The sequence below is a fragment of the Camelina sativa genome, chromosome 11, assembly GCF_030686135.1.
Source record: "Camelina sativa cultivar CO46 ecotype springtype chromosome 11, ASM3068613v1".
NCBI classification, from domain to species: domain Eukaryota; kingdom Viridiplantae; phylum Streptophyta; class Magnoliopsida; order Brassicales; family Brassicaceae; genus Camelina; species Camelina sativa.
Window position 1 is genome coordinate 42,981,688 of NC_141890.1, and position 25,059 is coordinate 43,006,746.

The 25,059-nt window shown below is 36.2% G+C and overlaps 5 protein-coding genes across 8 annotated transcripts; 2 read left to right on the forward strand and 3 right to left on the reverse strand.

Moving 5' to 3' along the window:
- The first annotated feature begins 1,013 nt into the window (after positions 1–1,013).
- LOC104725761 (proline--tRNA ligase, chloroplastic/mitochondrial) lies at positions 1,014–4,348 on the forward strand. The gene is made up of 10 exons (XM_010444476.3): positions 1,014–1,446; positions 1,535–1,591; positions 1,764–1,874; positions 1,971–2,057; positions 2,149–2,262; positions 2,347–2,553; positions 2,752–2,889; positions 3,103–3,264; positions 3,357–3,556; positions 3,648–4,348. The coding sequence occupies exons 1-10, from the start codon at positions 1,114–1,116 to the stop codon at positions 3,871–3,873; spliced, it is 1,635 nt and encodes a 544-aa protein (XP_010442778.1). The 5' UTR covers positions 1,014–1,113; the 3' UTR covers positions 3,874–4,348.
- Positions 4,349–9,084: 4,736 nt separating this feature from the next.
- On the forward strand, positions 9,085–13,437 carry LOC104725762 (uncharacterized). 4 transcript variants are annotated; one of them, XM_087474427.1, is made up of 4 exons: positions 9,085–9,617; positions 10,332–10,580; positions 10,674–11,992; positions 12,090–13,437. In XM_087474427.1, exons 2-4 carry the CDS (start codon positions 10,410–10,412, stop codon positions 13,078–13,080), a joined length of 2,481 nt encoding a protein of 826 aa, XP_087330553.1. In that variant the 5' UTR covers positions 9,085–9,617; positions 10,332–10,409; the 3' UTR covers positions 13,081–13,437. The 4 variants fall into 4 exon arrangements, with proteins under 4 accessions (XP_087330553.1, XP_087330554.1, XP_010442779.1 ...); XM_087474428.1 differs by having other exon boundaries at positions 9,201–9,617; positions 10,337–10,580; XM_010444477.3 differs by having other exon boundaries at positions 9,202–10,190.
- Positions 13,438–15,208: 1,771 nt separating this feature from the next.
- Positions 15,209–16,464, reverse strand: LOC147935366 (uncharacterized). Its single transcript, XM_087472949.1, has 2 exons — positions 16,402–16,464; positions 15,209–16,325 (listed from the first exon to the last, which is right to left on the reverse strand). The coding sequence occupies exons 1-2, from the start codon at positions 16,462–16,464 to the stop codon at positions 15,255–15,257; spliced, it is 1,134 nt and encodes a 377-aa protein (XP_087329075.1). The 3' UTR covers positions 15,209–15,254.
- Positions 16,465–18,528: 2,064 nt separating this feature from the next.
- LOC147935367 (uncharacterized) lies at positions 18,529–19,407 on the reverse strand (the record flags this gene model as incomplete). Its single annotated transcript, XM_087472950.1, has 1 exon — positions 18,529–19,407. A coding segment is annotated over one exon (879 nt), but the record flags the coding sequence as incomplete, so codon positions are not given.
- A 510-nt stretch (positions 19,408–19,917) lies between these two features.
- Positions 19,918–22,046, reverse strand: LOC104728829 (uncharacterized). Its single transcript, XM_087476101.1, has 6 exons — positions 21,512–22,046; positions 21,200–21,426; positions 20,951–21,061; positions 20,722–20,883; positions 20,401–20,639; positions 19,918–20,313 (listed from the first exon to the last, which is right to left on the reverse strand). Exons 1-6 carry the CDS (start codon positions 21,835–21,837, stop codon positions 19,990–19,992), a joined length of 1,389 nt encoding a protein of 462 aa, XP_087332227.1. The 5' UTR covers positions 21,838–22,046; the 3' UTR covers positions 19,918–19,989.
- Positions 22,047–25,059: the final 3,013 nt, after the last annotated feature.

Genomic DNA, 25,059 nt, shown 5'->3' on the forward strand with positions numbered 1-25,059 from the left:
ATATCATTCACTTGATAAGTAAAGTTGGTGAACATACAAGAAAAAAAAAAAAAAAAAGTAACAAAAGGCTTTACTTACATACGCTTGCAATACAATGGTTAAGAGTCATGCATGTTATATACTCCTAGTGCATTATATTGGACCACCTAAGTTAATATTCATTTGTACTTGTTGACAAAAAAAGAAGAAGTTAATATTCATTTATTTTATATATAAGAAAATAACATTCTTTCGTGTCGTTCTTCTTAAATAAACTACAAAGGAATAGAAATAAATTGTTTTTTTTTTTAATTTGTTTCAAAGGATCAAGCAACATAATAGAAAGATGGCTTTTTTGAAAGGTAAATCAATTTTATATCTATACAAGCATGGGTTTCTTTGGAGTTTTCTAAATTGTTAGATTCTTGATTTTTTGTTTTTTTTTTAATATATACAGTTTACCAAATGACTTATTTATATCAATGTGGGTCCATGTAATTTAACATGATAATTAATATTATTGCTTAAAAATCTAGAAAAAAAAAATTCCAAGCAGTTATTGTCTATATAAATAGTACAAATATTATGATAACAACTAACCAGTAGTCCAGTACAAGATGGAAGGAGAATTATACAAAAATATGTGCACGCATCATTCACTTTCACTCAAACATATATGTATCCCCATCATACCATGTTTCTTTTTATTATCGTCGCCATCTTTTCAAACTATCATTTTTGGTATTCAGAAACAAGATCTGGCAATTCAGGTTGAGATTTAAAACTTTTTTGAAATATGAGAAATATGTCTTGTGGAAAAAAAAAAAAGAATCATAGACATTTACTCTCTTCCACTTTTTATTCGTTTTATTCCAAAATGGTTCATTGTCTTGAGAGTTGAGAGTCATCATCTCTCTATAAGCGTGACCAAAACAAGAGAAGATTAAAAATTATACCGTACTATATTTTCGAAAGAGGCTTATTGGGCTTATTGATCCACATAAAGCTTAATGGGCTTATCCACACATGAGTTTACGAGGACTGAGAGAAGAAAGTTTTCACAGTCATCATCATCTCCAAAGAGAAGAGAAGAGAAAAAAAAAACCTCACAAAACTTCTCCGAAAAGTAGATAAATGGTGGCGTCTCTGAGACTCCCTTCACTCACTTCCCTTCTATTTCCCGCCACAACTTGTTACCCAGCTTCTCTCCGACGAACCGTATGTCTACGGAACAGAAGACCTCTCTCTGGATTCGCGACGGCGCCGAGTGGTACTACTGCTTCGTCGGAGACTAAGTCGGCGGAGGTTGACCGGCTTAAGTCTGACCGAGCCGTTACGCCTCGATCAAAGGACTTCAATGCTTGGTACCTTGATGTTATAGCTAGTGCTGAGCTCGCCGATTATGGTCCTGTTCGTGGTACTATGGTTATTCGTCCTTATGGTTACGCGATCTGGGAAGCGATTCAGGTTTCTTGTTGCAAATTTGGGATTCAAATTGATTTGTGAATGTTAATGTTTCTTTGTATTGAATTGATTTTGGATTGTTGGTTTGTAGGAGTATTTGAATGTGAAGTTCAAAGAGACTGGCCATAGCAACATGTACTTCCCACAGGTATCGATTTGAAGCTGGAATTAAGAAATGTGTTTTGTGTTCTTGATGAATTATATAGATTAATCATATTTGAAGTTTATTTTCTTTTACTCGTTATTGTCATCGTTGTTCTATTCTTGTGTTTTGATGTTACATTGGGGGTTTATAGTGATGGTTTTGGTCTTTTGTGCAGTTTATACCATACTCGTTTATTGAGAAAGAAGCTTCACACGTTGAGGGATTTAGTCCTGAACTAGCCCTCGTCACTGTAGGAGGAGGAAAAGAACTTGAGGAGAAGCTTGTGGTAGGCATTTTTCCGGCGTTACTATGTTTTTACCACAAAGCTAGAATTGTACCTAAGTTTTGGCTTTGATTGTTGCATTTGTTGAGGTTGTGGCAGGTTCGGCCTACTAGTGAAACCATAGTGAATCACATGTTTACCCAGTGGATTCATAGCTATCGTGATCTTCCTCTCATGATCAATCAGGTATGGATAGACATCCAAATTGTTTATATCATTCGTTTAAATTATAAATCTGGCACTTATCACCGCTCCTGGTTATATTTCTTCTTTTTAGTGGGCTAATGTCACTAGATGGGAGATGCGGACAAAACCATTTATTAGGACTCTTGAATTTCTTTGGCAAGAGGGTCATACTGCTCATGCCACTCCTGAGGAGGCAGAAAAGGAGGTTTGTTCTCTATTTTATTGTCGTCAACTTGTGGAGTCGGTTTTTGGTACTCTCCTGTGACAAATCTTTAGTGTTGTATTGCAGGCAAAACAAATGATCGAAATCTACACCCGATTTGCTTTTGAGCAAACTGCAATACCTGTTATTCCAGGTCGAAAATCAAAATTAGAAACTTTTGCTGGTGCTGATATAACCTATACTATTGAGGCTATGATGGGAGATCGGAAGGCTCTGCAGGCTGGTACCAGCCACAATTTAGGGCAGAACTTTTCTCGTGCCTTTGGAACTCAGGTACATACATAACTACTAATCTTAAGAAGTATGTCATGCACGGACAGTTTGAATTTGTTTGGAGTTTAGTTCTCTCATCTTCATTTAATGACGACAGCATAAGTTTATATTGATCCATCTATGCTTTGTTTTGTCACATGTGTGGTTTTGCTACTTCATCTTGAAAGAATTTTAAAGTGACGTATATGATCATGCCAGTTTGCAGATGAGAATGGAGAAAGGCAACATGTGTGGCAGACATCATGGGCAGTGAGTACACGTTTTGTCGGTGGCATTATTATGACTCACGGAGATGACACTGGTCTTATGCTTCCCCCCAAGATAGCTCCAATACAGGTTCATCTTCTATTCGTTTGGGAATTTCTTAAGCAGTTTCCTTTGCTTATATCTGTACTTCCATTCGTTAGCTTAGGAGGATTAGTTGTAGGAAGGGGTCTGGAGCAGTAGTTATTTTCTTTAGCAAAAATGATAATTGTTATACTAGTAACTCACTTGGTTGGAAGTGATGATCTAGAGTTGAGATTAATCTTCTCTTTTCTTCTTTTTAAGGTAGTAATTGTACCTATTTGGAAGAAGGACAATGAGAAAACAGGAGTTCTCAGTGCTGCATCATCAGTGAAGGAAGCTCTGCAAACTGCTGGGTTTAGAGTTAAACTTGATGACACAGATCAACGAACTCCAGGATGGAAGTTCAATTTCTGGGAAATGAAGGTTCGTTACTCTCTTAAAACACTATAATAATTTTCTGGGGTGATAAAATTTTCATAATAGTTCAAGTTCTGATAGTTTTATTCGTTTTGCAGGGAATTCCTCTAAGGATTGAAATTGGTCCACGCGATGTATCTAGTAGCAGTGTTGTTGTCTCAAGGAGGGATATACCAGGAAAGGCAGGGAAAGTTTTTGGAATATCAATGGAGGCATCAACGTTAGTGGCATATGTAAAAGAGAAGTTGGATGAGATCCAATCATCGCTTCTAGAAAAGGCGGTATCATTCAGGGACAGGTACTGTTTTTGTTATATTTTCTCCCACAGACGTTTTCCATGAGTTTGCAGCATTATTAGCATACGCTCACATTTTGATATGATTATGCAGTAACATTGTGGATGTGAACTCATACGATGAGCTCAAAGAGGCAATATCTTCAGGGAAATGGGCAAGAGGTCCTTGGTCAGCCAGTGACGCGGATGAACAAAGGGTAAAAGAAGAAACCGGAGCAACCATTCGTTGTTACCCGTTTGAACAGCCGAAAGGGACTAAAACATGCCTAATGACTGGAAATCCAGCAGAAGAAGTTGCAATATTTGCCAAGTCTTACTAAAGAAGGTCCTTTCACTATCACACATTTCTCCAATCATATCAAATTCTCTCTTTATTAAAAAAAGGAAAGGTCCAAAAGTGACATTAGATTCTATTTCCATGGCTACTGGAGTGGAGTTATAGTAGTCCTTTGGTCGGATCTGTGAACCCCTCTCTTTTAGTACAGAATCAAATACTACTTTGGTCGGAGATTCTTTTGATGAAAAGCCGAGGACAATCACATCCGTATAGAGGAAATTCTCTTAGAAGCTTTTTTTTCTTCTCTCTTTCAATCTGTTTTGGTTCACAACTGCAATATAACATTAGTGTTTTTGTCTGCGTCTTAAAAAGTTTAATGTGGGAAACAAAAAAAAAACAAAAACTGTGGAAAAGAAAAAGAAAAACTTCATATTCTGTAAAAAAAATTGAACCATTTTGATTGGTGATTAAAAGTTGTGATAAAAGATATGATAATAAATTCTGTTTTTGAGATTAAACTACTCATGTTACCACCGTTCGATATGGTCTCTCAGGTACTCTTAAGGTCCTTCCAATATTTGAATTTTTTAGTTATATATACAGTTCGCTATAATAAATTTTGATTTAAACTGTTTTACTTAAATCACGATGACATTTTTATTTGGTTGGTTGATTGTTTACTTTTATCGAAATCATGGTAATATTCTTATTAGACTATTGAATATGTTCCATTTATTTTTTATTTTTATCAAAATATTTATTGCATCCTTTCATTAAAATCTAGAGTACATGTAAACTCATAGAGTAGTATTATTTCAAATTGGAAAGCAAAATTACAATGGCTTTCATTTGTTTTTCTTGTATATTTGAATCTTTATGTGAAAAATGTGATAAAACAAAATGTTTATTGTCAAAAATATAGTAACATTTTAGATAATGTAGTTGACTTTCTTACATTTTGATTTAACCAATTTTGTTAAAATCGCGGTAATATATGTATTTGGTTGATTGATAATGACCTTTTATGATCTTTGTAGTTACCAAAATCACGGTAACATTCTTATTAGATTATTCAATATGTTACAATTTATTTATTTTTATCTATAAATTTATTGTATCATATCATTAAATGTAGATCCACTTTACCTTAAGACTAATATTGTTTCAAAATTGGAAAACAATATTAAATTGACTTTCATTGTTGTTAAAAACCATGGCCGCGAATCGCTGCGACTGCGACTACAGTAGAACAAAAGCACTTTAATGATGTTGGGAGCAGGGGCAAATTTGTGTCGTTGCGACTGTTGCAGTCATTGTTTTACACATAGAAGATGTCGCTGCAATTTGCAGCTACTATGGAAGACAACATGGACAACACCAGCAACTACTTTTAGCGATTCTTTTAATTAAATTTATTTTCGTTTAAGGCTATTTTCTTTGTCATTGTTCTGCGACTCGAACAGGAACATGGCCATAGTTGACTTTGATTTATATTGAATTTCACCAAGTTTACTAAAATCGTGGCGACATTTGTAAGTGGTTTATAGATTATTAACTTTTATGAGCTTTGTATTTTTCAGATTCACGGTAACATTCTTATTAAACGTTACATTTATTTATTTTATTTTTTTCAATTATATTTATTACATCCTATCATTAACTAGTAGAATCCATTTTTTTATATATCAAATCTAGAGTCCAATTCAACTCAAAAACTTGTATTTTTCAAAATTGGAAACCTAAACTACGTTAATTTTTATTTGTTCTTATTGTGTTTTAAAAAATTTATGCAAGAAATTTGATGAAAATAAAAACACTATATGTTGATTTTTTTTGTCATATTATATTTATACAATGGAATTTCATTTATTTTTGGAAAAAAGATAGTGAGCTACATCAAGTATAGCTGAATACATGACCACACATACCAACTTTAAAAATGTATAGCTAACTACACGAAGTAAATGTATTTCATGGCCACATGTACCAACTATATAATGGCATGTACTCAACATCACGATCATTTTTATTTTAGTACATTGTTTGTCAGAATCCGGCGTTGACTAGATATGTCCGGTGTTGACCATCAAAACTTTTTTTTTTTAGTATTAGAAACAAAAGTATTAAAATTGTTTTGTTGAATCATTTATGGTTAAAAAAACATATCTATATCCAATATAAAGATATATTATATATGTTTAATGCATTAGTCTTATAATAGTTAGTTGTTTTTTTAAAGTTCAAAACTTAAATAAAACTGAAGATAAATCATTAACAGTTTTTAAGATATTGAAACTTAAACTAACACCAGAAAATTTATGTTATAATAAATAAAATATGGACAGTATTTACTTAACATTGCAATTCTTTGGTAAATCAACATATATCTTTCTGAATACTAATTACTTTAGAATATTATAGCATTTTAATTTGTTTAATGTATATTACACAGTTTTATATTGTTTGTTTGCTGTATTTGCATCATTATTTTGTGAAATATTTTAAAATATTTATAATATTGTAATTGTGAGAAAATAAAATTTATTAATTTTATCAACCACATAAATTTAGTTTTACTAGTCCACCGATGTGGAACATTAAAACACACATTGTTTTCTTCATAAATTGAGTAATATATCTTCATTTTTAAAAATTCAAATCACAACATATACAGCACAAATTATAAGGTTAGTTTCAAATTTGTACTTCTCAATTAATATAGTAGGATATGTGGTAAAATAAAAGTTTTAATATCTGAAAAATTTATCAATGATTTTTAGTTTATTTAAAGTTAAGTTTTACAATTGAAAAAAACTATTATAAGATTGATTGCATTAACAAATGTAAAATATATCTTTATAATGAAAATAGATATTTTGTTAATTAATAAAATCCAGAAATTATTCTATAAGACAATTTTATTTTTTTTGTTTCCAATACTATAATAAATTTTTAAAATTAAAAATTTGTCGGTCAACATCGGTCAACCCCGATCAAATATGGTCAATATCGGATTTTGACAAATAGCATACCGGAATAAAATGATCGTGATGTTGAGCACATATCATCATATAGTTGGTATATGTGACTATGCAATACATTTACTTGGTGTAGTTGACAATACATTTTTAAAATTGGGATGTGTGACCATGTATTGAGCTATACTTGGTGTTGCTGAACATCTTTTTTCCTTTATTTTTCTCATTTTTTTTTATCAAAATCACGGTAACATTTTGTATTTAATCGCTTGATTATTAATGTTTAGAACTTTTGTATTTATCTAAAAATCATTGTTACATTCTTATTTTACTGTTAAATATGCATCTGAAGTGTGTCTAAAATTATATTTGGTGATAAACTTTTTGTTTATTTTACCAGCAAGTATTCTGCAACTTATCCAGACTGCTCAGACTTGGTGAAGATGATGTTTTCCCCTAATGATTGGCCAGCTTTTGCAGCATACCTAGACGACATTCAGATGGACAGGAATGAGTTTTCTTCCTTCTCTTTGATTTACGTTTCTCGTCAAGCTAATGTACGAGCGAATTCTTTAGCACATCAAGCGCCGCGTCATGTTTTATTTATAAACAATTTTCCTCCTAATTGGCTCGTTTGAGCTGATTCTTTTGTTAACAAAAAAAATATATTCTGCAACTTATCATTTAAAACAAAATCCATACAAATTCTAATTCATTATTTTGACTAGGGTTGAACATGATAACCAACGATATTAGTAGGAATTGTATATGTCATATCAGTTGGTTAAATTATTAAATACTATTCAAGCTTTATAAATCAGTTGATAAACTTTTACAGTCATTATAGCAAATTTAATTCTTAAAAATTGGTAATCTTAGATTCTTTTGATAAATATTTGACTAAAGAAAACTATAAAAGGGCTTATACTAGAGAGGCCAGCCATATATACGTGCATTAGTGCTTATGAGTTGGTAAGAAATGAGTTTTCTTTCTCAACAATCTCGTCTCCTTTTAGTGTCCACGTTTTTTTTTTTTTTTTTTTTTATCTCGACATGACGACAATGTCGACAATTTATATTGAAATATAAAAATGTCTGCATAAGATGATTGATTTGTTTTAGATATATTTTTTTCTTCTTAATCTTTTAGATAGTTGATAAAGAGAAAATATCACAAGAGACTGCATATATAAAAGGTAAAGAAATATTTATCTTATTCAAATATATAATATATTCAATCTAGTTTTCCCTTTATTATATATGTTCTTGTTTATTTGTAGACTTTACAGATTCTATTAGATATATTTGTCGTAGATTGTTGTCATAATAATCCATCTTAGACATACATTTTGATGTATGGAAAACACAAAAGATGTAATTTTCTAGTAATAAAAACTATAAATAATACATCGATAAATAGAAATGAAATGGATCCAAATATCATAATAGTTTAGAATATTTAAATCCTGATCCGAGATACTATTATCTCGATCCCATGATTCGAGATATTATCATCTTGATCCATACATCTGATTTTGGATATTGACCAAAAATATTAAGTTATGTATGAATAAAGATCTAAATCCATAACTTATATATATAAAATTATAAACATATTAACTAAAATAATATGTGTAAATTTAATATTTGAAAATTATATCACACGAAGTTTTACGACAAAAACTCTTTCCATAGCATTGTAATTGGTAAAAATTATTTATAAAGTACCGAGAGGCTAAATATATACACATGACTATTTATTATATATATATATTTTGGATCCAAAACACGCACATACGATTTTTAATATAGTTATTAATAAATTTTAACTTTTAAATAAATATTTTCTATATATATATATATATTTGATCAAACTCACACATAAACGGATTTTATCATAGACATTAACAAATTTAAATTTTTATTTATTAAACTTTTCTATATATCGTCATATGTGATTAATAGACCGACAATTTTTTTTCTTTTTGATATATCAAACAATAGCTGTTAATATACAAATCTCCTAAAAAATTTTGATCAAAGAAATCATTTCAATTGAATGAAAGCTGTTTTCTTTTAATTTCCATCAGTATCATTAAAAATGAAAATGATTCATGTTTGTAGTAAGAAAAAAAAAACTTAGGGGGCAAACACAAAAGAATATCACCAGTCGTCAGCCACCAAAAAGTTTTCACTTTCACACGAACCCATGATGTCTCTTCTTGACCGTTGACTTTTTTATTTATTAAAGAGATATAGAGAGAGGTCTACTACCCAATCTTGCAAAATGGCAAGATCGTAATAAAACAGCGTCGGAAAGGGTAAAATCGTAAATAACAAGATACAGAAGAGGGTAGTTTAGGTATAAAGAGGATGATAAATACGTGGTGATAGGGCACCTCAACAAAGCTTTGTTTTAGTTGTTCATCCCAAAAAGGCAAAGATAGACCAGCCAATCCTCTTTTAATATTTTTCATATAATAATAATCGAAGAAGACGACGACAACGTTGGGAAGAAGAAGAAGAAGAGGAAGACCTAGCTTTTGCCGTCGATTTGATTTTTAGTCTGAGATATCTCTCTCTGGCGAGGAGGACCTACTAGTTTTCAATCGATCTTGGCTTTTGAAATCGCCTCTCCTAGACTTTTTGCGCTGGATTTGAGAAAGAAAAAAAAAATCCGAGAAGGAGCCGTTTGATATATATACGGCGGTGGTGGGAAAATAGTGAAATTACGGGGGAGGAGTTGAATCGGATCTGTGATTTGAGTGAGGAAGGGGGAGAAATATTAAGGAGTAGGTGGATGATTCAGGTATATGAAAACCCTAAGTTCTTTGATTACTCTGCTCTTTGTTTTTGGTTCAATGAAAGGAGATAGAGAGTCAGAGAGAGAGAGAGAGTCAAGAGAGAAATCGATTCTGGTTCTGGACTCTTGTCGGCTTGGCGATGATTTATATAAACAACTTGGAATCTTCTTTTGGACATGGAAGATCTTATAGAAATCACGAGAAAGGTCGAATCTTCTTTTACTTCCATCAGAGGAAGGTCGATCTTGTTTCGATGTGGTCATCATGAACCTTAGTGGCTCGTCTGTGTATGATAGACTTAGGGATACGATGATACTCTGGTTTCGATGTGAATTGGGATCTTTGGCTGTGGCCGGCCATTCAAGAATCTTTCGATATGGCCAAGGGGCGAGGCCGACAGTGTGATCTGGAGTTGGATTTAGTCGGGACTACAAACATGAAATAAATGCTAGTTTTGTTTGCTTTTAATTCCCCCCACCCAAAACCAAAAAAACAAAAAAACGTACACCCAAAAGCTCTGGAGGTTTTTTTTTTCTTTCTCCAGACTTCAAAAACTGTATAGCGCAATCTGTCTTAAGGTAAAGGCTCATAGAGTCTTTAGTCTAGCTAGTTATTCTATACTAGAAGTAGACAATAGCTCTTTGTTTATGTTTTGTGTGATTTTTTTTTTTTTTTTTTTTTTTTAAATGGTTTGCTAATGGGAATATCATTGCTTGCAGGTGAGGTGAGGTGAGGTGAGGTGAAGGTTCGTAGTAAAAAAAAAAAAAAGTTTTTCCGGGAGTGGATGGTATAGAAGCATGAAAAGCAATGATGGTGAAGAGCTTCCTTGGAAAGTGGTGTCTAAAGGTAGCAGAAGTTCAACAAGGCGTAGTAAGAAACCAGTTGTACGTGTTGCAGCTTCAGGTATTGAGGCAGAAGACAAGAGTTCAACTGGCTCAGTAGTAGCAGGAAAATCAAAGCCTGAAGAGGTTCCTCTTTTTTTTTTTCTAATTTTTGTTTGCCTCTTTTCCTGATTTCGTTGCAAAATTTCTGGCCTCTTGATCCTTTTCTATTTATTGCAGCTTGGGGTTTCTGTTCAAGATCAGCATTTCCCTGAAAGAGTAGAGCATGTTCCGATAAAGAAACGGAGATTTCTGATTCGCTCCCTGTCACCTTCAAAGAGGTCATCTGGTCAATGTGAAGGCTCAGAAAATAAAGCGCAGATCAACCGTGTTTCGCCTGTTTCGAGATTAAACCCAAATTTGATCTCAGACGTTCATGATGAAAAGCCTGATTGTAGTGGTCATGACTTTTCTGGTATCAAGATACTTGCTGATGCTGCTTGCAGTACGGAATTGAATAATGATCTTGCACCAGCTGTTGACCGGTTTCTTGCCGAAGAATCTGTTGTTCAGCAACAAGATGCCTCTACCATTTCAACCCATGCTGAAGGTAATGATTCATCAGCTGGAACTGCTTATGTCTCGCATACTGCAGTTGATTCCAGTGATCAGGGTCGGCAAAGCAATTGCGATATTGTAGCGCCTCAGAGAAATCCTTTAAAAAATTTGGTCAAAGAGTTGGCTGATGTGCAGAGCGTAGAGCACAGCAGAGTGACCTCTGGAGGGATGATAGCACCTAAAAAAACCAGTATTGCTCTTTCGGATGAATCCTCAACAGAAAGACCGACGGCTAATGTTGCAGCAAGTGAATGTGAAACTTTAGCACCTGATAGTGGAGTTGTAACGATGTCAGAGAAATCATCTGCCGATGAGCCCACTGAAAGGAACAAGGGTGAAGGCCTTAAAAATGTTATCTTCCACTGGGATTTAAATGAACCTTGTGGTGTAGAAGATGAAGCCTCTGGAAGGGATGTGGAGGGAGAAATCACAGAGTCTATTGCCCCTAAAGACAGCGGACCTATTGATGGAAGTAAGGACAGTATGGGTGGAGTAACTGCATCAGATGATCATACAAAAACTTCATCACCATCTGGGCCTAAGGCTGATGCAGCTACTAAAAATGAAAAGGAGTGCCAATCTGGTTATGACTCCCAGTTTGAGGATGGAGAGTTGAGAGAACCATACCCTTGGGAAGAGACTGAGGGAGAAACGGGAGAGGTTGAACAGTTGGATTACGGGTCTGAGCCAGAGGCTGAGAGATTCTACTCAATGGAATCTGAGAAGGGAATCTTGGCAGACAAGAATTTCAGACATATTAAAAGTGAGCCTGGTGATGCACCGAGAATTGGGGAGGCTAATGAAGGAAGTGACATAGAGAAGCAAGTTGTTGTTAACATGAGTGATTCACATCCTAAGAAGGGCTCTTCGTCTCCTTCAAGGAGCTTTGGGTCAAAACCATACAAGAAGTTGCCTTCACATGATGCCATCCAGAGGAGAAGGCAAGTTTTGCTTTCCCTGAGCCTTCTTCTTTGTGTCAAACTCAACACACTTATTAATAATTTGTTTACTAACGGAGTCATGGTTATTTTGTTTCAGGCCTGATAATTCTGAAGGGTTGAGTACGGTTCCAGATAGGTTTGTTGGGAGAGCTGACCGGTCAGGGATGCGTACTCCTGGGAGAGGAGGGTATTTTAATGGTTGGGATTCCAAACGACGCTTCTCCCACCCTAATTACAAAGGCGGTTCCTCTGGTTTCGGGCGTCCACGGCCTAAAAGCATGGCAGATGATCAAGGTATGATGAACGGCTTTGATGAGTCAGGACCGGGACCAGGACCAGGACCAGGACCAGATGGTTATGAACGTAGGCAATTCTCAGATGGTGGATACCGAGGTCGGTTTAGGAGATACCCAGATGATAGGGATCGTAATTTCAGGGGTCCTCACAGTGATACCAACCAATTTCCTAGTCGGATGCACAACCGGATGAGTAGTAATAGGAGAGAGAGAGGTGGCTCTCAGGTTTACAGGAGATTGCACCACCCGCAATCAGAGTCAAGATCCAGAAGCCGGTCTCCAGTCTCGTGGAATGGCAGAAACAGATCATCTCCTCCTCCTCCAGGTGGGTTTAGAGCAGACGAGAGGATGATGGAAAGAGTGAGGTTGCCTTTCCAGAAACGGTTTCCTGCAGATCAGGAGATGGGTTACATGTCACCTCCGAGAAACAGAATGTCGTCGCCGAGGTTCTTTGAAGGGAGGAACAATGATGCTGGAGAGAATCATAATAATGGCTTCAGGGGAAGGAAGTTCCGGCCTGGGCAGAGATTTGATGTCGGAAATTCTATGAGAAGACCGAATTCTGATAAAAACAACGACAACAACTTTAGACCATTTATTCGGAACAGAAGATTTGACGTTGCGGAAGAGAACAGTACAGGTCTGAACAGGTTTGAGATGGCTCAGCAGGAGCGGGCTCGACGGTCTGAGGCCACAGCAGATGGAGGTGGTAATGATATTCGACGGTTCAAGTTTAATGAAGAACAGCCAGTGGTGGTAGCCAACAACGACAACAACAACAAAGAGTCATGATAACAGATAACGTAAGGGGACACATTTTGGTTTTTGCCAATAGAAGAATCTCTCTTATGTTAGTTTAGTTTTGTTTGTTATGTTTGTTATCGTAATTTTAAGACATCGGTTTAGGGAATAGGGGGAAAAAATGCCATGACGTCGTCATCCTGGTATTTTTGTTTTTGTTTTTGTTTGAGGAGAGTTTGATTTCTCTCTTCTTTTTTTTTTTTTTTCTTTCAAAATTTCTCATTTTCTTTCTACAGAGGTTTTAGGGTTTTCTAGGTTTTTAAAATAGCTGCTGGTTTCCTTTTGTGGAAATGATTTCTATATTTGTAGAAAACCAACAAAATGAAATCAAATATCTTTTTTTTCTTACCCATTTTGGTAAGCTGAATTTGATTCTGCTAATAACCATGAGAGCAAAGAGCAAATGAGATAATAGGCTTGAAGACGAATCATATCAACTCTGAGGACTTTTAACTCCAAATGCAATTCCTACAGGAAGCAAAAGTCCAACCTTGCCTAATCCTAGTAACACCACCCCAAGATGTATGCTTGGACCTGTGCTTATTACACACCTTATGTTTTAATTTCACTTGCTCCCAACACTGCAAAGTCTGTTTTCACAATCTTGGAATATTATACCCTTTCTTATGGTCCAAAAGCTTAATCAAATGGAATATATCAAAATTTTGCAGGAAAAAACTTCCAAACCGAGAGGAGGCTTCTTCAAATCTGACCCTCTGCTTCCATGAAACAAGGGGAACCGGAGTAGAGTGGGAGATGGTGAAACATATGGGGACACAACAGCCCTTACCTAGTCTCTAGAGTCATCACGAGATTAGGAAGCAAACCTGGATTCAACTTCACGATCTTTCCCCCTGATGCTTTCTATCCAGTGAACTGGATCAACATGCCAAAGGTTTTCAAGAAACCTGCAACCAGAAGAGAAGCAAAATGGGTAGAGAAGACGGTAAAGGTCATGAGCAAAGGGAGTTACATGATTCATCTATGGAACAAAGTCACAAGGAAGATTAAGATTGAAGAAGGAAGCGTCATGTCCAATCTCATCTCCACTCACTGTACAGTCTGCAGAAACATCAAATACTCTCATACCGTCTAAACAGACACAAGGGTTCTAGTCTCAACTCACTGCACAGTCTACAGAATCATCACAAATTGTCATACTTTCTAAACAGTTACAAGGGTTCTCGTTTTTCAAAGAAGCCTCATCATGTACATGTACAGTCTCTACTCAGTCTACAGAATCATCTCGTCTCTAGTCTCTACTCATTGCACAGTCTACCGAATCACCCAAATTCCCATACTTTCTAAACAGATACAAGGATTCTCGTCTCAACTCATTGCACAGTCTACAGAAACATCACAAATTCTCATCTCTACTCAATGCACAGTCAACAGAAGCATCACAAATTGGATTCTCATCTCTACTCAATTCACAGTCAACAGAAGTTGATACAGTATCGTATCAACTTACTGCACAGTTTGAAGAAACATCACAAATTGGATTGTTGTTCTTCTTCTTTTTTTTTTTTTTTGCTTTTTGGTGTTCATATTTGCTTTATTTTTTCTCTTTGTAAATGACTCAAATCAGATAAAAACTGATTCAGAAAGAAGCAAACTTTCATATAAAGGAGATGTTTCAGCAAGAAAAGAGAGTCGCAGCATCAGAACTAAAATTCAAATTGAATTACAGTGAGAGACAAGAAGTGACTAATCTCATTTTTTTTTTTTTTTTCCGAATTAGAGAAGAGAGACTCGTCGATGTCGATCTTGATCTTTCTCCTCGGAGGAACCTACTCTCTCCTCTCCGGTCCTCTTCCTTTGTTCTTGTTTCGTTGCCTCGCCTCTTCACATCATAAACTCAAAACTCAAAACCCCTTGGTCAGAGAATGCTCTCTGTTTCAGTTACTTGTTAGGGTGAAAATAAGAAGATTCAGAATGGCTAACAAGCCTATCATATTCCAAAGCTATATAACAAGGAAAGGTTTAACTGTAAAGAGCTGTATAACAAGTAGAAATTCACCGAGGATATGGATTATCTTGTGCTTTACACAACAGAACATATTGGAAAGAGTTTTGTCTTTTTGAAGCATAATTGCGAGTAAACAACATGATGCCTTCCATATCAAGGTAAGGAAAAAACACACAACAACAACAACAGGATGACTCTAAGAGCTGATTGAGATGCAACCCCCATTATTACTGATAGCATTGAGGTAGGATTGAGGTGGAATGTAGTAAGGGGCGGGGTAAGTGACGAATCCACCAATCACGTACTTACACTTGATATCGAATATTCCTCTTTGGCCGCTGTCTATGAAATAGACGTGGTTTTCAAGTCCGCCATACAAGCTAGCCTGGAGACAGAAAGGTTCACCTTTGGAGGAGAGGAAAATGCAGAGGTCTCCAATATCTTCAGTATACAAAGCATTTCCATTCCCGTCTAGCTTGAACACCAGCATTTGCTTCTCCTCTATCCTCATAACCTCATAGTTCTTTCTCTCTTTGAACCTCTTCACCATGAAAACTTCTCCCGTCGCGCGTGACTCCACCAAATCTTCAATCCTGCAACACTTGTCTAGTTTCTCCCACTCTGACTGCACGAACTCAGGATGGTTTGGAAAGCGCAAGGTTTGAAGCTTGGGATTGTGCCTGTGTTTATCAAGATCCCAAGAACATATGTGGGTGCCTCCTGAAGCAGGCATCGAGAACATGTAGTCTCTCTTTGAATACATGACTTTGTAGGAGGAGAAGCCAGGATCTTCGATTCTGATGTTGACCCACTCGGGGTTTTTCTGAGCAGGTCTGCATAAGCTGAGCTGAGGACCGAGGAACTTGACGGCCACGATGCAGTCGTCGTCCTCGGGAGAAGAGGAGGACATGGCCACGTTGGTTACCAGTTGGGTTTGGCAATGAGGCAGAGTTACGAGAGGAGGCAGTGAGATTCGCTTTGGATCTGAATCTGAAGCACTAGGGTTGAGGTCATCTTGGAGACGCACTACACCATCTTTCAAAGTAGCTACCCAGCCATGAGATGCTCCTATTGTTCCCGTTTCTGTCATCAGCTCCATTGGCACCTTCTTTTCCAAAACCTCTGTCCCAGTAGAACAAGATTCAGAAACATCTGTAACCACGAGTCTACAGATATCCCCATCTCTGGAAGTAGATCCACAAGGTACAGCGCCGACAATGCGACAGAGAGGGGTTTGCGACAAGTACCGAGCGCCACCGAGGTGTCCCTGAGGAGTAATCAAATTCAAACATCATCAGAAAAACAAGTAACAATAACAGAGAGAGAAGACAAGATGATCTTACGAGCGCAGGTGGTTTCCTCAGACTAAGCCTCGAGAGCCGGCTGAGAAGCAGAGAAGACCTCATGGTGCTCTCTTGGTTAAGAGAGATAGTGCCAAACAAACCCTAGATTGAAACATTTCTATGTCCTCTAATTTTTCTTAGAAAAGACAAATTGCCTTGCCCACCAAGTCTGTGATTCGTGGAACCGTATCTTGGTATTTATGTTTAAATCACCATTGTTATCAAATAAATATATATATATTTTTAAAAACAATATAATTTAGGACTATATTGAATGAATTGTTGGAAGTTGATCCTGTGCTTAATCCTACATAAGACAAGACAAAGAGAAAGGTGAGATGTTGATTAAGAGCAGAGATTGCGTAAGCAACGAAAGAAGAAGAGAAGAAGAAACGTTGTTTTGTGTCGTAGTAGAAGGAAGAAGAAAAAGGCCATGGGCCAATATTGTAGTAAAGGCCCATTAACATTAGTGGGTTAAGTGTGCTGGTTATAGACTTATATAATTAGGTTAACAATGAAACTTAAGTATGTAAGTGTTGTGATGTTGTAATAGAACCTGATACAAGTCTCAAGTTGAAAAGCGCTTTCTATCTCTCTCTAGAACAAAGTAACCAAATCAGTGTGAGAGATAGACCAGAGAGATCTAACCTAAGAGAGAGAGGTTAGAAGTGAGAATTCCAACAGAACACAACTGTAATCAAAATCATACCATAAGAAGAAGTTTTGATCAATTGACTTTCTGGCATACCAAAACAGAACACAAATGTAATCAAAATCATACCAAATTTCCGGTTATGTTCACGCAAAAACAGAATTCGATAACCGAAACAGAATCATTGTTAAACTTCAAGAAGTCATTAAAACAACACCAAGTCTCTTGATTCTTGGACACCAGATTCAGAGCCTTGTGGAGAAAGCCAACGATGGGTGGGAAAACTCTGCAACAAAAACTCTGTTTTTGGTCTTCAGATCGAACAGAGATAGGTATATCAGGAAACATCGATGTCGCTCCCTTAAAAGACCTACCTTTCTTTACGAATCATAAGCATAATGAACAACTCTTTCTCCGGTAACATACCCGAGTTTAACCAGTTAACCGCTCTGAATCTAACCTCAGAGGCTCAAAATTAAAACCCCCAATGGTGATGCCCTTAGAAGTGAGAATTCCAACATGAATGAATGCGGAGGGAATAAGTAATATTACAATATCAAAATTTGGAAAGTTGATTATAATCATTTTGATAAAAAAATTTAAAATAAATCATAAACGTTTAAGTGATTATAATGAAAAGTAAAAGTATTTATTTAATTACAAATAAAACCATTTATTTTATAGAAGTAAAACTAAATGGTGTAATAGTAGTTCGTGTATGACTCAGTGGGACATGATTATGGTTCCGAATAAGTTGGCTAAGGGAGTGTGAGATGAGGATGGTCTTACCTGAGTATAACATAAAAGAATTTACACTTCTTAAGAGGAAGATGCAAATGGGACTTTTTAATTCATGTTTTGGAACACTTTGAGCCAAGAGGTCAAACACGATTATATGACACTGTTGTAGCCCTCATTTGTAAGAAGACGCTTGATGGCATGAAGAGAAGAACCCCGCCAATCAGAACAAGAACCACACGGCTACGAGATTAGCTCTCCACCCGTTCAAGCTTGACTCCAGATCCGAACCCATAAACGCTTTTGAGGAGGAGGATGAGGGTGTGATGAGTCTGATAACTAATTAACGTTTTCACTTCTCAGAACCGCTTGTAACTTGTTGTCAGCAATTAATTAAATGCACGAATGACAGAGAGAGAGAATGCTCTGTTTCAATAAGAAGATTGTACGTAGTAGTGGACAGTAACATGTTTTCAGGATCGATCATGAAGCAAACAACTACCATTTTCCAAAAGAAAAGAAAAAAAAATGTATAAAGTGAAATTACAGGATAATACGGATCATACAAAAGGTTTTGTCTATTATTTGAAGAGCAGATGCGAGTAAACAACACAACATGATGACTTTAGAATTTTCCATTTCCAATGTAAATGCAAAGTAGAAGATAAAAATTGAAGCAAGAGCTGGTTGATATTAAAGAGAATCATATACTTAGGGGGCAAAACTAATTATAACTACTAAAGTTGAGGAGGTGGAATGAAGTAAGGGGCGGGGTTAGAGGAGAATACAGCATCCATTGTTTCCTTATAGCCCAAATCGAATACTCCGCTTTCGCTCTGGTCTATGAAATAAACTGACTTATCTAGTGCGTCATACAAGCTAGCCTGGAGGCAGAAAGGTTCAGACTTGGAGAGAAAAATGCAGAGGTCTCCGATGTCTTCAGTGTACCTAGCAAATCCACACGTGTCTAGCTTGAACACTAGCATTAGCCTCTCCTCCATCCTCATCACACCTTCATTGTTGTTTCTTTGTTTGAACCGCTTCACCATGAAAATTTCTCCCGTCGGGCGTGACTCCACCAATTCTTCTCTCCTGCAACACGTATCTAATTTCCCCCACACTGACTGCACGAACTCAGGATGGTTTGGAAAGAACAACGTTTCAAGCTTGGGTTTGTGTCTGTGTTTATCAAGATCCCAAGAACATATGTGGGTGCCTCCTGAAGCAGGCATGGAGAACATGTCATCTCTCTTTGAATACATGACTTTGGAGGAGGAGAAGCCAGGATCTTCGATTCTGATGTTGACCCACTCGGGGTTTTTCTGAGCAGGTCTGCATAAGCTGAGCTGAGGACCGAGGAACTTGACGGCCACAATGCAGTCGTCGTCCTCGGGAGAAGAGGAGGACATGGCCACGTTGGTTACCAGTTGGGTTTGGCAATGAGGCAGAGTTACGAGAGGAGGCAGTGAGATTCGCTTTGGATCTGAATCTGAAGCACTAGGGTTGAGGTCATCTTGGAGACGCACTACACCATCTTTCAAAGTAGCTACCCAGCCATGAGATGCTCCTATTGTTCCCGTTTCTGTCATCAGCTCCATTGGCACCTTCTTTTCCAATAAAAATCAGGGGACATAGACTTGGTGGGCAAGGCAATTTGTCTTTTTTTTTTAATAAAAATCAGGGGACATAGAAATGTTTCAATCTAGGGTTTGTTTGACACAATCTGTCTTAACCAAGAGAGCCTATGAGGTCTTCTCTGCTTCTCAGCGGGCTCTCGAGGCTTAGTCTGAGGAAACCACCTGCGCTTGTAAGATCCTCTTGTTACTCTGCCTCATTGCCAAACCCAACTGGTAACCAACGTGGCCATGTCCTCCTCTTCTCCCGAGGACGACGACTGCATTGTGGCCGTCAAGTTCCTCGGTCCTCAGCTCAGCTTATGCAGACCCGAGGGCTGTTTTTTTTTTTCTTTTGTTTCTTGGCGTTAGGCTTTGCATTACAATGGAATCTCTAAATATATGTGATATGACACTTGCACTTCAATTATGTAATGTTTCTTCCGAAAAAAAAACTGAGTTTGTGTAACAGTGTTGAGTTGTTAAAGGTTTGTTCATTGTTGTGGTTATGGACTGTTCCACTAATCATTGGAATGAGCAAACTTATCAAATTTTTTACATTCACGGGACTTGAAAGTTAAAACATCACATTAACTTGAGGACTTTAACCCCAAATACAATCCCTAGGAAAGTTGCAATGGCGATCCCAAATATTCCGACAAGAATCCCGGGAACTATCAATGAGCTCCATCCCTTTTCCGTAGCCATTCCCGCAGCAGTTGTTGGTCCACCAATATTTGCGTTTGATGCAAGAAGCAAAAGCCGTAGCTCTATCTTCATCACCTTCCCTATTCCTAGTAGCACCCCAAGATGTATCACTATTTGTAACAAAGCAAACATAAATATGCTTGGAGCTGTGCTTAATACACTCCTTATGTTTCCACTTGCTCCCAACACTGCAAAGAACACCTGTGTTTTTTTCCATACAATTTGATTAGCTCTTGATCAGCACACATACAAGTATATAGATAACTAAGTATTCATCATATCTCTCACCTGCATCAGAACTAGAGCCATTGCTTCTCCAGATGGTGCGAGATGGTCGAATTGAGACGGAAATATAGTTGCTAAAACAACAACTATAGCAGTTATCGCTGGTAAGCTACCGCCCGAAATCCCAAACCACGTTGTGAAAACAGTTGCAACTTTGCATATAGCTAAGGAAACAACTATTCCTGTAGCCATTTGTATCACAGTAATTTTGTCTCTGTTTTTGTTAACAATCACACCATCATCTGCCATTATATTAAAAAGGCATCATCAAGTTATTATAAATCAAACACACAACTTCGAAACTGGTTATGTGATCTTGCTTACCACTAGTACTTTCTGGTGGTGCAAATTCAGCAGGTATTTTAGAGGCTAAAGCAAAAAATGACATGAAATATAACGCGCATATAACACTATCAGCAGCAAGTCCAGCAGCTATCACTGAAGGAGATACATCTAGAGCTTTCGCTATTGCAATGTAGTTTCCAGCTGCACAAGAACAAACAAACTAAGCAAAATTCAACTTTATATAGCAAAATATATATTTTATTATTACCTCCACCAATATGTCTTCCCATAAGAGCAGCTGCTATTTTCCAACTATCAGAACCAAGCGACTTCATCGGTACGATTAAGTAAGCCAAAACAGTCCCAACCGTTGTAGCAACTGTTTTTTAATGAATGTAACAGAATTGGATTTAGATGTAACAGAGTCATGATCGTGATCGTGATCGTGATCGTGATCGTGATCGTGATCGTGATCGTGTAGATAAAGTGAAAAGAGAGATGAAGCTTTTGTAATTACATGATCCGATGAGAAAAGCAAAGAGAAGTTTTCCAGTAGATTGAATCACACGGCGCAGATCTGCTCTAAACAAAAGCAGAGGAACAGCTAACGGGAGCAAGAAGTTCATCATTACAGAGAAAGCAGGAGCTTCTGAAGAAATGATCCCTAAATTGCTAGCTGCTAGTCCTATTAGAGTGCTCACTAGTGCACCGCTCATCGCACTTCCTATTTTTGTCTTTTCCGACCTGTCATACTCAAAACCAATTGACAATATAAGAGCGGACGGATGATATGAACACATATCCTTTTATAGATTACTTTAATGCTTACCAAATACCGAAAGCTCCAGTGGCGAAGAGAGCAGTCCACATTCCCCATTCATCGTTGGGAGAAATGAGAGGCGTGCTTAACTGCGATCTTACTGTAACTGATCGGATCGAATCTTGTCTGAGAAATCTCTCGCTTCGGTAACGAAACGGTGAGAACAGAGATGAATGTAATGAAGGAGAGGAGCTAAGGCGCTGAGAGTCAGCTTTAAAAGAAAAGGCAGGAGGAGTGTTTTGGCGGGAAACAATGTGAGGTCGTCGGAGAGAAGGTACCGGTGACGACGGAGATGGGATTGAAGTTACATTCAGAGACGGTAAGCTCGTTACCATATTGTTGCAGTCTCTAGTGTAGAGAGTGTAAGAGAAAAGTGAGAGAGAGAGAGAGAGAGAGAGTCTTTGCTTCTTTTTATTTTGTAAAGTGAAACTGTCAGTGTACCGGAGAAATCACCGGAGATAAGAGATTGAGAGAGAGAGAGAGAGAGAGAGAGAGAGAGAGAGAGAGAGAGAGAGAGAGAGAGAGAGAGAGAGAGAGAGAGAAAGAGAGAGAGAGGGGTTACAGTTTCTTTGAATGATTTTGAGTGATAGTTAGAAAAAGCTTTCTTGTACCACAATCCTCTAATTCCAAGTTACTGTAGTATATGAATATATTTTGTTTTCCGGTTATTGGCAAACCATTCTTAAATGATCCGGTTTAGGGACGGTTTTAGCTCAAGCGCAAACTACGGTATTTTAATATTCAATTATTCATCGCCTCATCGGGGACACAATAAACGTCGCTATACCTACTTTAATTACGAGATGGATTAATAATGGATTAACTTCTTTAATTAGGAGAAATGGAATCTGATTCGGCCATTCTTGAATGCAAATCCAAAAGGTTATTTGTTTGACACAACTTTTCGATTGTATTTAATCGAAAAAGTCATTCCCACCATCGATCGCATCCGTTCATATGGAAGTCATTTACGAATTAAAAACTTAAAAGAAGATATCTATTTTTAAAAATCTTAAAGTAAAGTTAATGACATAATAGAGAATACAATAGTTTTTGGAGTTGTGCTTTTATATGAGATCACTACATACAAATACTTGTGCAAGAAGTAGTATGTCCTCTATATTACTTAATTCGCAAGATACACGTTTTAATCTTTAAATTATAAATTTACTAGACGAGGACCTGTCCGATGTGCGAGTTTAAAGTTTTATAAATCAAAATTAAATTTTAAAAAAATATATTAAAATTTGTTGTATGTTATTTATAGAATTTATTTTTGTTATAATACACTGATTTATATCCATTTACAAATCTTTTAAGTATGTTACTATTAAAAGTGTATGTTTTTACACTTAAATATACTATATATTACAAATATATTCTTTATCACCACCTAGAAAATGTCTATATAAACACATTAAGCCAACTATTTTACTTTTACTTCTGCATAGTTTTTTAATTACTAAAATTGTTAGCTCAAAAAATATTTTAAATAAAAAATATATTACATAATATACTAATCAATGATGTATCATCACAATAATGTATGACCACCATGGAGAAAACCTCGGCTCCGCCCTCATCCCTTATGGAGAGAATCTTGCGTCCAACCTCCTCCACCATGGAGAGAACCTTGGCTCCGTCTTTCTCCCTTGGCGAGATAACCTTGCGTTCAACCTCCTCCACCTTCCTCCCTTGAGGAGATAACCTTGTGTCCAACCTTCTCCACCATAGAGAGAACCTCGGCTCTATCCTCCTCCTATGTGGAGTGAACATGTTCACGTCTTTTTGCTATCTTAAAATGGCTTGCTCCGACAACAAATGAAAGTAAAAACCTTTTTCTAAAGTCACAAAATCTTTTGATAGTAACTAATGTTAAATTTCCCAATGTATTCGTGATAGTAACTATGCCAAAGTGAAAGTAAAATAGTTGGCTTAATGTGTTTATATATTACATAATATACTAATCAATGATGTATCATTATAATAATGTATGACCACCATAAAAAAACCTCGGCTCCGCCCTCATCCCTTATGGAGAGGACCTTGTGTCCAAACTCCTCCACCATAGAGAGAACCTTGGCTCCGCCTTCCTCCCTTGGAGAGATAACTTTGCGTCCAACCTCTTACACCTTCCTCCCTTGGTTAGATAACCTTGTGTCCAACCTTCTCCACCATAGAGAACATCGGCTCTGCTCTCCTCCTGTGTGAAGAGAAAATGTTCACGTCTTTTTGATATCTCAAAATGGCTTGCTCCGATAACCAATAAAAATAAAAACCTTTTTCTAACGTCACAAATTTTTTTGATAATATCTAATGTTAAATTTCCCAATATATTCGTGGAAGTGTCTTTGACACACCATGATGTAGCCTTTGTCTCTGTAACGCCTCAACCGCCACCTTGCTTAGTGAGCCCATGCCCACTCTCAGTCCATGGGCCCACCCATATTCGATGGTCAGTTTGTTATGTCTTGGAGGTTTTAAAAACTTGTTTACCGACCTTACAAATCAACAAATGATATTTTCCTGTGTTTTGTCCCCAATCGCACACTTTCGACAATCACTTTCAGGAAGGTCATCCATCTTGAAGTTCTCTCAGGACCCTTGACCGAAAAAATAAGTGCATTTTAGTGACATATGTGGTCAAATCAATTCTTTTAAACCTTTCGCAAACCAGGGTGTCAGAGTCTTTGAACTCCTATGGATTTATCAATAACGATTTATTTTGTTCCAATCTATCTATCTATGTTTGTTGTACGTTTGAGTTTGATTAGCCTATTTTATCCATTCATTAGGTTGATGAGATTCTAATCGTTATCTTCCTTTGGGATTGAATGAATAATGATAACAATTATGTTTGCAAAAAACAGAAGGGTTTATGACCAACCAATCAAGGTTGAGAAATTAGAAGAAAATTAATTTGGCATAATTAAAGAAACAATAGAAAATTATAAGCATGGTAATATATGAATCCCAAATAATTCAAAGATGAAAATATAAATTAAATAAAACAATCTAAAAATACTACAATAAATTTTAAAATACAGTATTAGGAAAAGAAGACGTATATATTAATCTTTTTTTGGGTCAATATATTAATCTTACCTATTCCCAACTGAAAAAAAGAGAAAGTAGGAGAAAATTTTGGTTTAAAAAAATAAGAAAAATTTACCTTCCCATCAAAAAAAATTTCCCAATTAAACAAAGTTGAAAGCAGTGTTTTTGAATAAATTATTTAAATGTGAGATGATCTATATTTATATAGAAGTGAGTATTTATAAAATTTAGATTTAATAATTAAATGTATATTTTACTTAATCCCTTTTTCTATATTTTTTTTGTAGATAAATTAAAATTAAAAATAAGTAAATAATATTATAATTTTGAATTTCATGATATATATATATAATCTCCTTATAATTATTTAAAAAACTTTGTATTTTTTTTAAATTCTGTAATTTTTGATAATTATCTTTTTTACATTATTAATATTTTTTTAAACAAAATTTTTTGTTGTAATTAAATTATTCATATTAAATATTAACTTTTACACATGT

Bases quoted from the DNA above. Each gene is read 5' to 3' on its own strand.
- LOC104725761 (XM_010444476.3), top strand. From the start codon at position 1,114: ATGGTGGCGTCTCTGAGACTCCCTTCACTCACTTCCCTTCTATTTCCC. The intron at 1,592-1,763 runs GTATCGATTTGA...TCTTTTGTGCAG, and splicing joins GCAACATGTACTTCCCACAG to TTTATACCATACTCGTTTAT. The intron at 2,554-2,751 runs GTACATACATAA...TGATCATGCCAG, and splicing joins CTCGTGCCTTTGGAACTCAG to TTTGCAGATGAGAATGGAGA.
- LOC104725762 (XM_087474427.1), top strand. From the start codon at position 10,410: ATGAAAAGCAATGATGGTGAAGAGCTTCCTTGGAAAGTGGTGTCTAAA. The intron at 10,581-10,673 runs GTTCCTCTTTTT...TATTTATTGCAG, and splicing joins GAAAATCAAAGCCTGAAGAG to CTTGGGGTTTCTGTTCAAGA. The intron at 11,993-12,089 runs GCAAGTTTTGCT...ATTTTGTTTCAG, and splicing joins GATGCCATCCAGAGGAGAAG to GCCTGATAATTCTGAAGGGT.
- LOC147935366 (XM_087472949.1), bottom strand. From the start codon at position 16,464: ATGAGGTCTTCTCTGCTTCTCAGCCGGCTCTCGAGGCTTAGTCTGAGG. The intron at 16,326-16,401 runs GTAAGATCATCT...ATTACTCCTCAG, and splicing joins TGAGGAAACCACCTGCGCTC to GGACACCTCGGTGGCGCTCG.
- LOC104728829 (XM_087476101.1), bottom strand. From the start codon at position 21,837: ATGGTAACGAGCTTACCGTCTCTGAATGTAACTTCAATCCCATCTCCG. The intron at 21,427-21,511 runs GTAAGCATTAAA...TGAGTATGACAG, and splicing joins ACTGGAGCTTTCGGTATTTG to GTCGGAAAAGACAAAAATAG. The intron at 20,884-20,950 runs GTAATAATAAAA...GTTCTTGTGCAG, and splicing joins GGGAAGACATATTGGTGGAG to CTGGAAACTACATTGCAATA.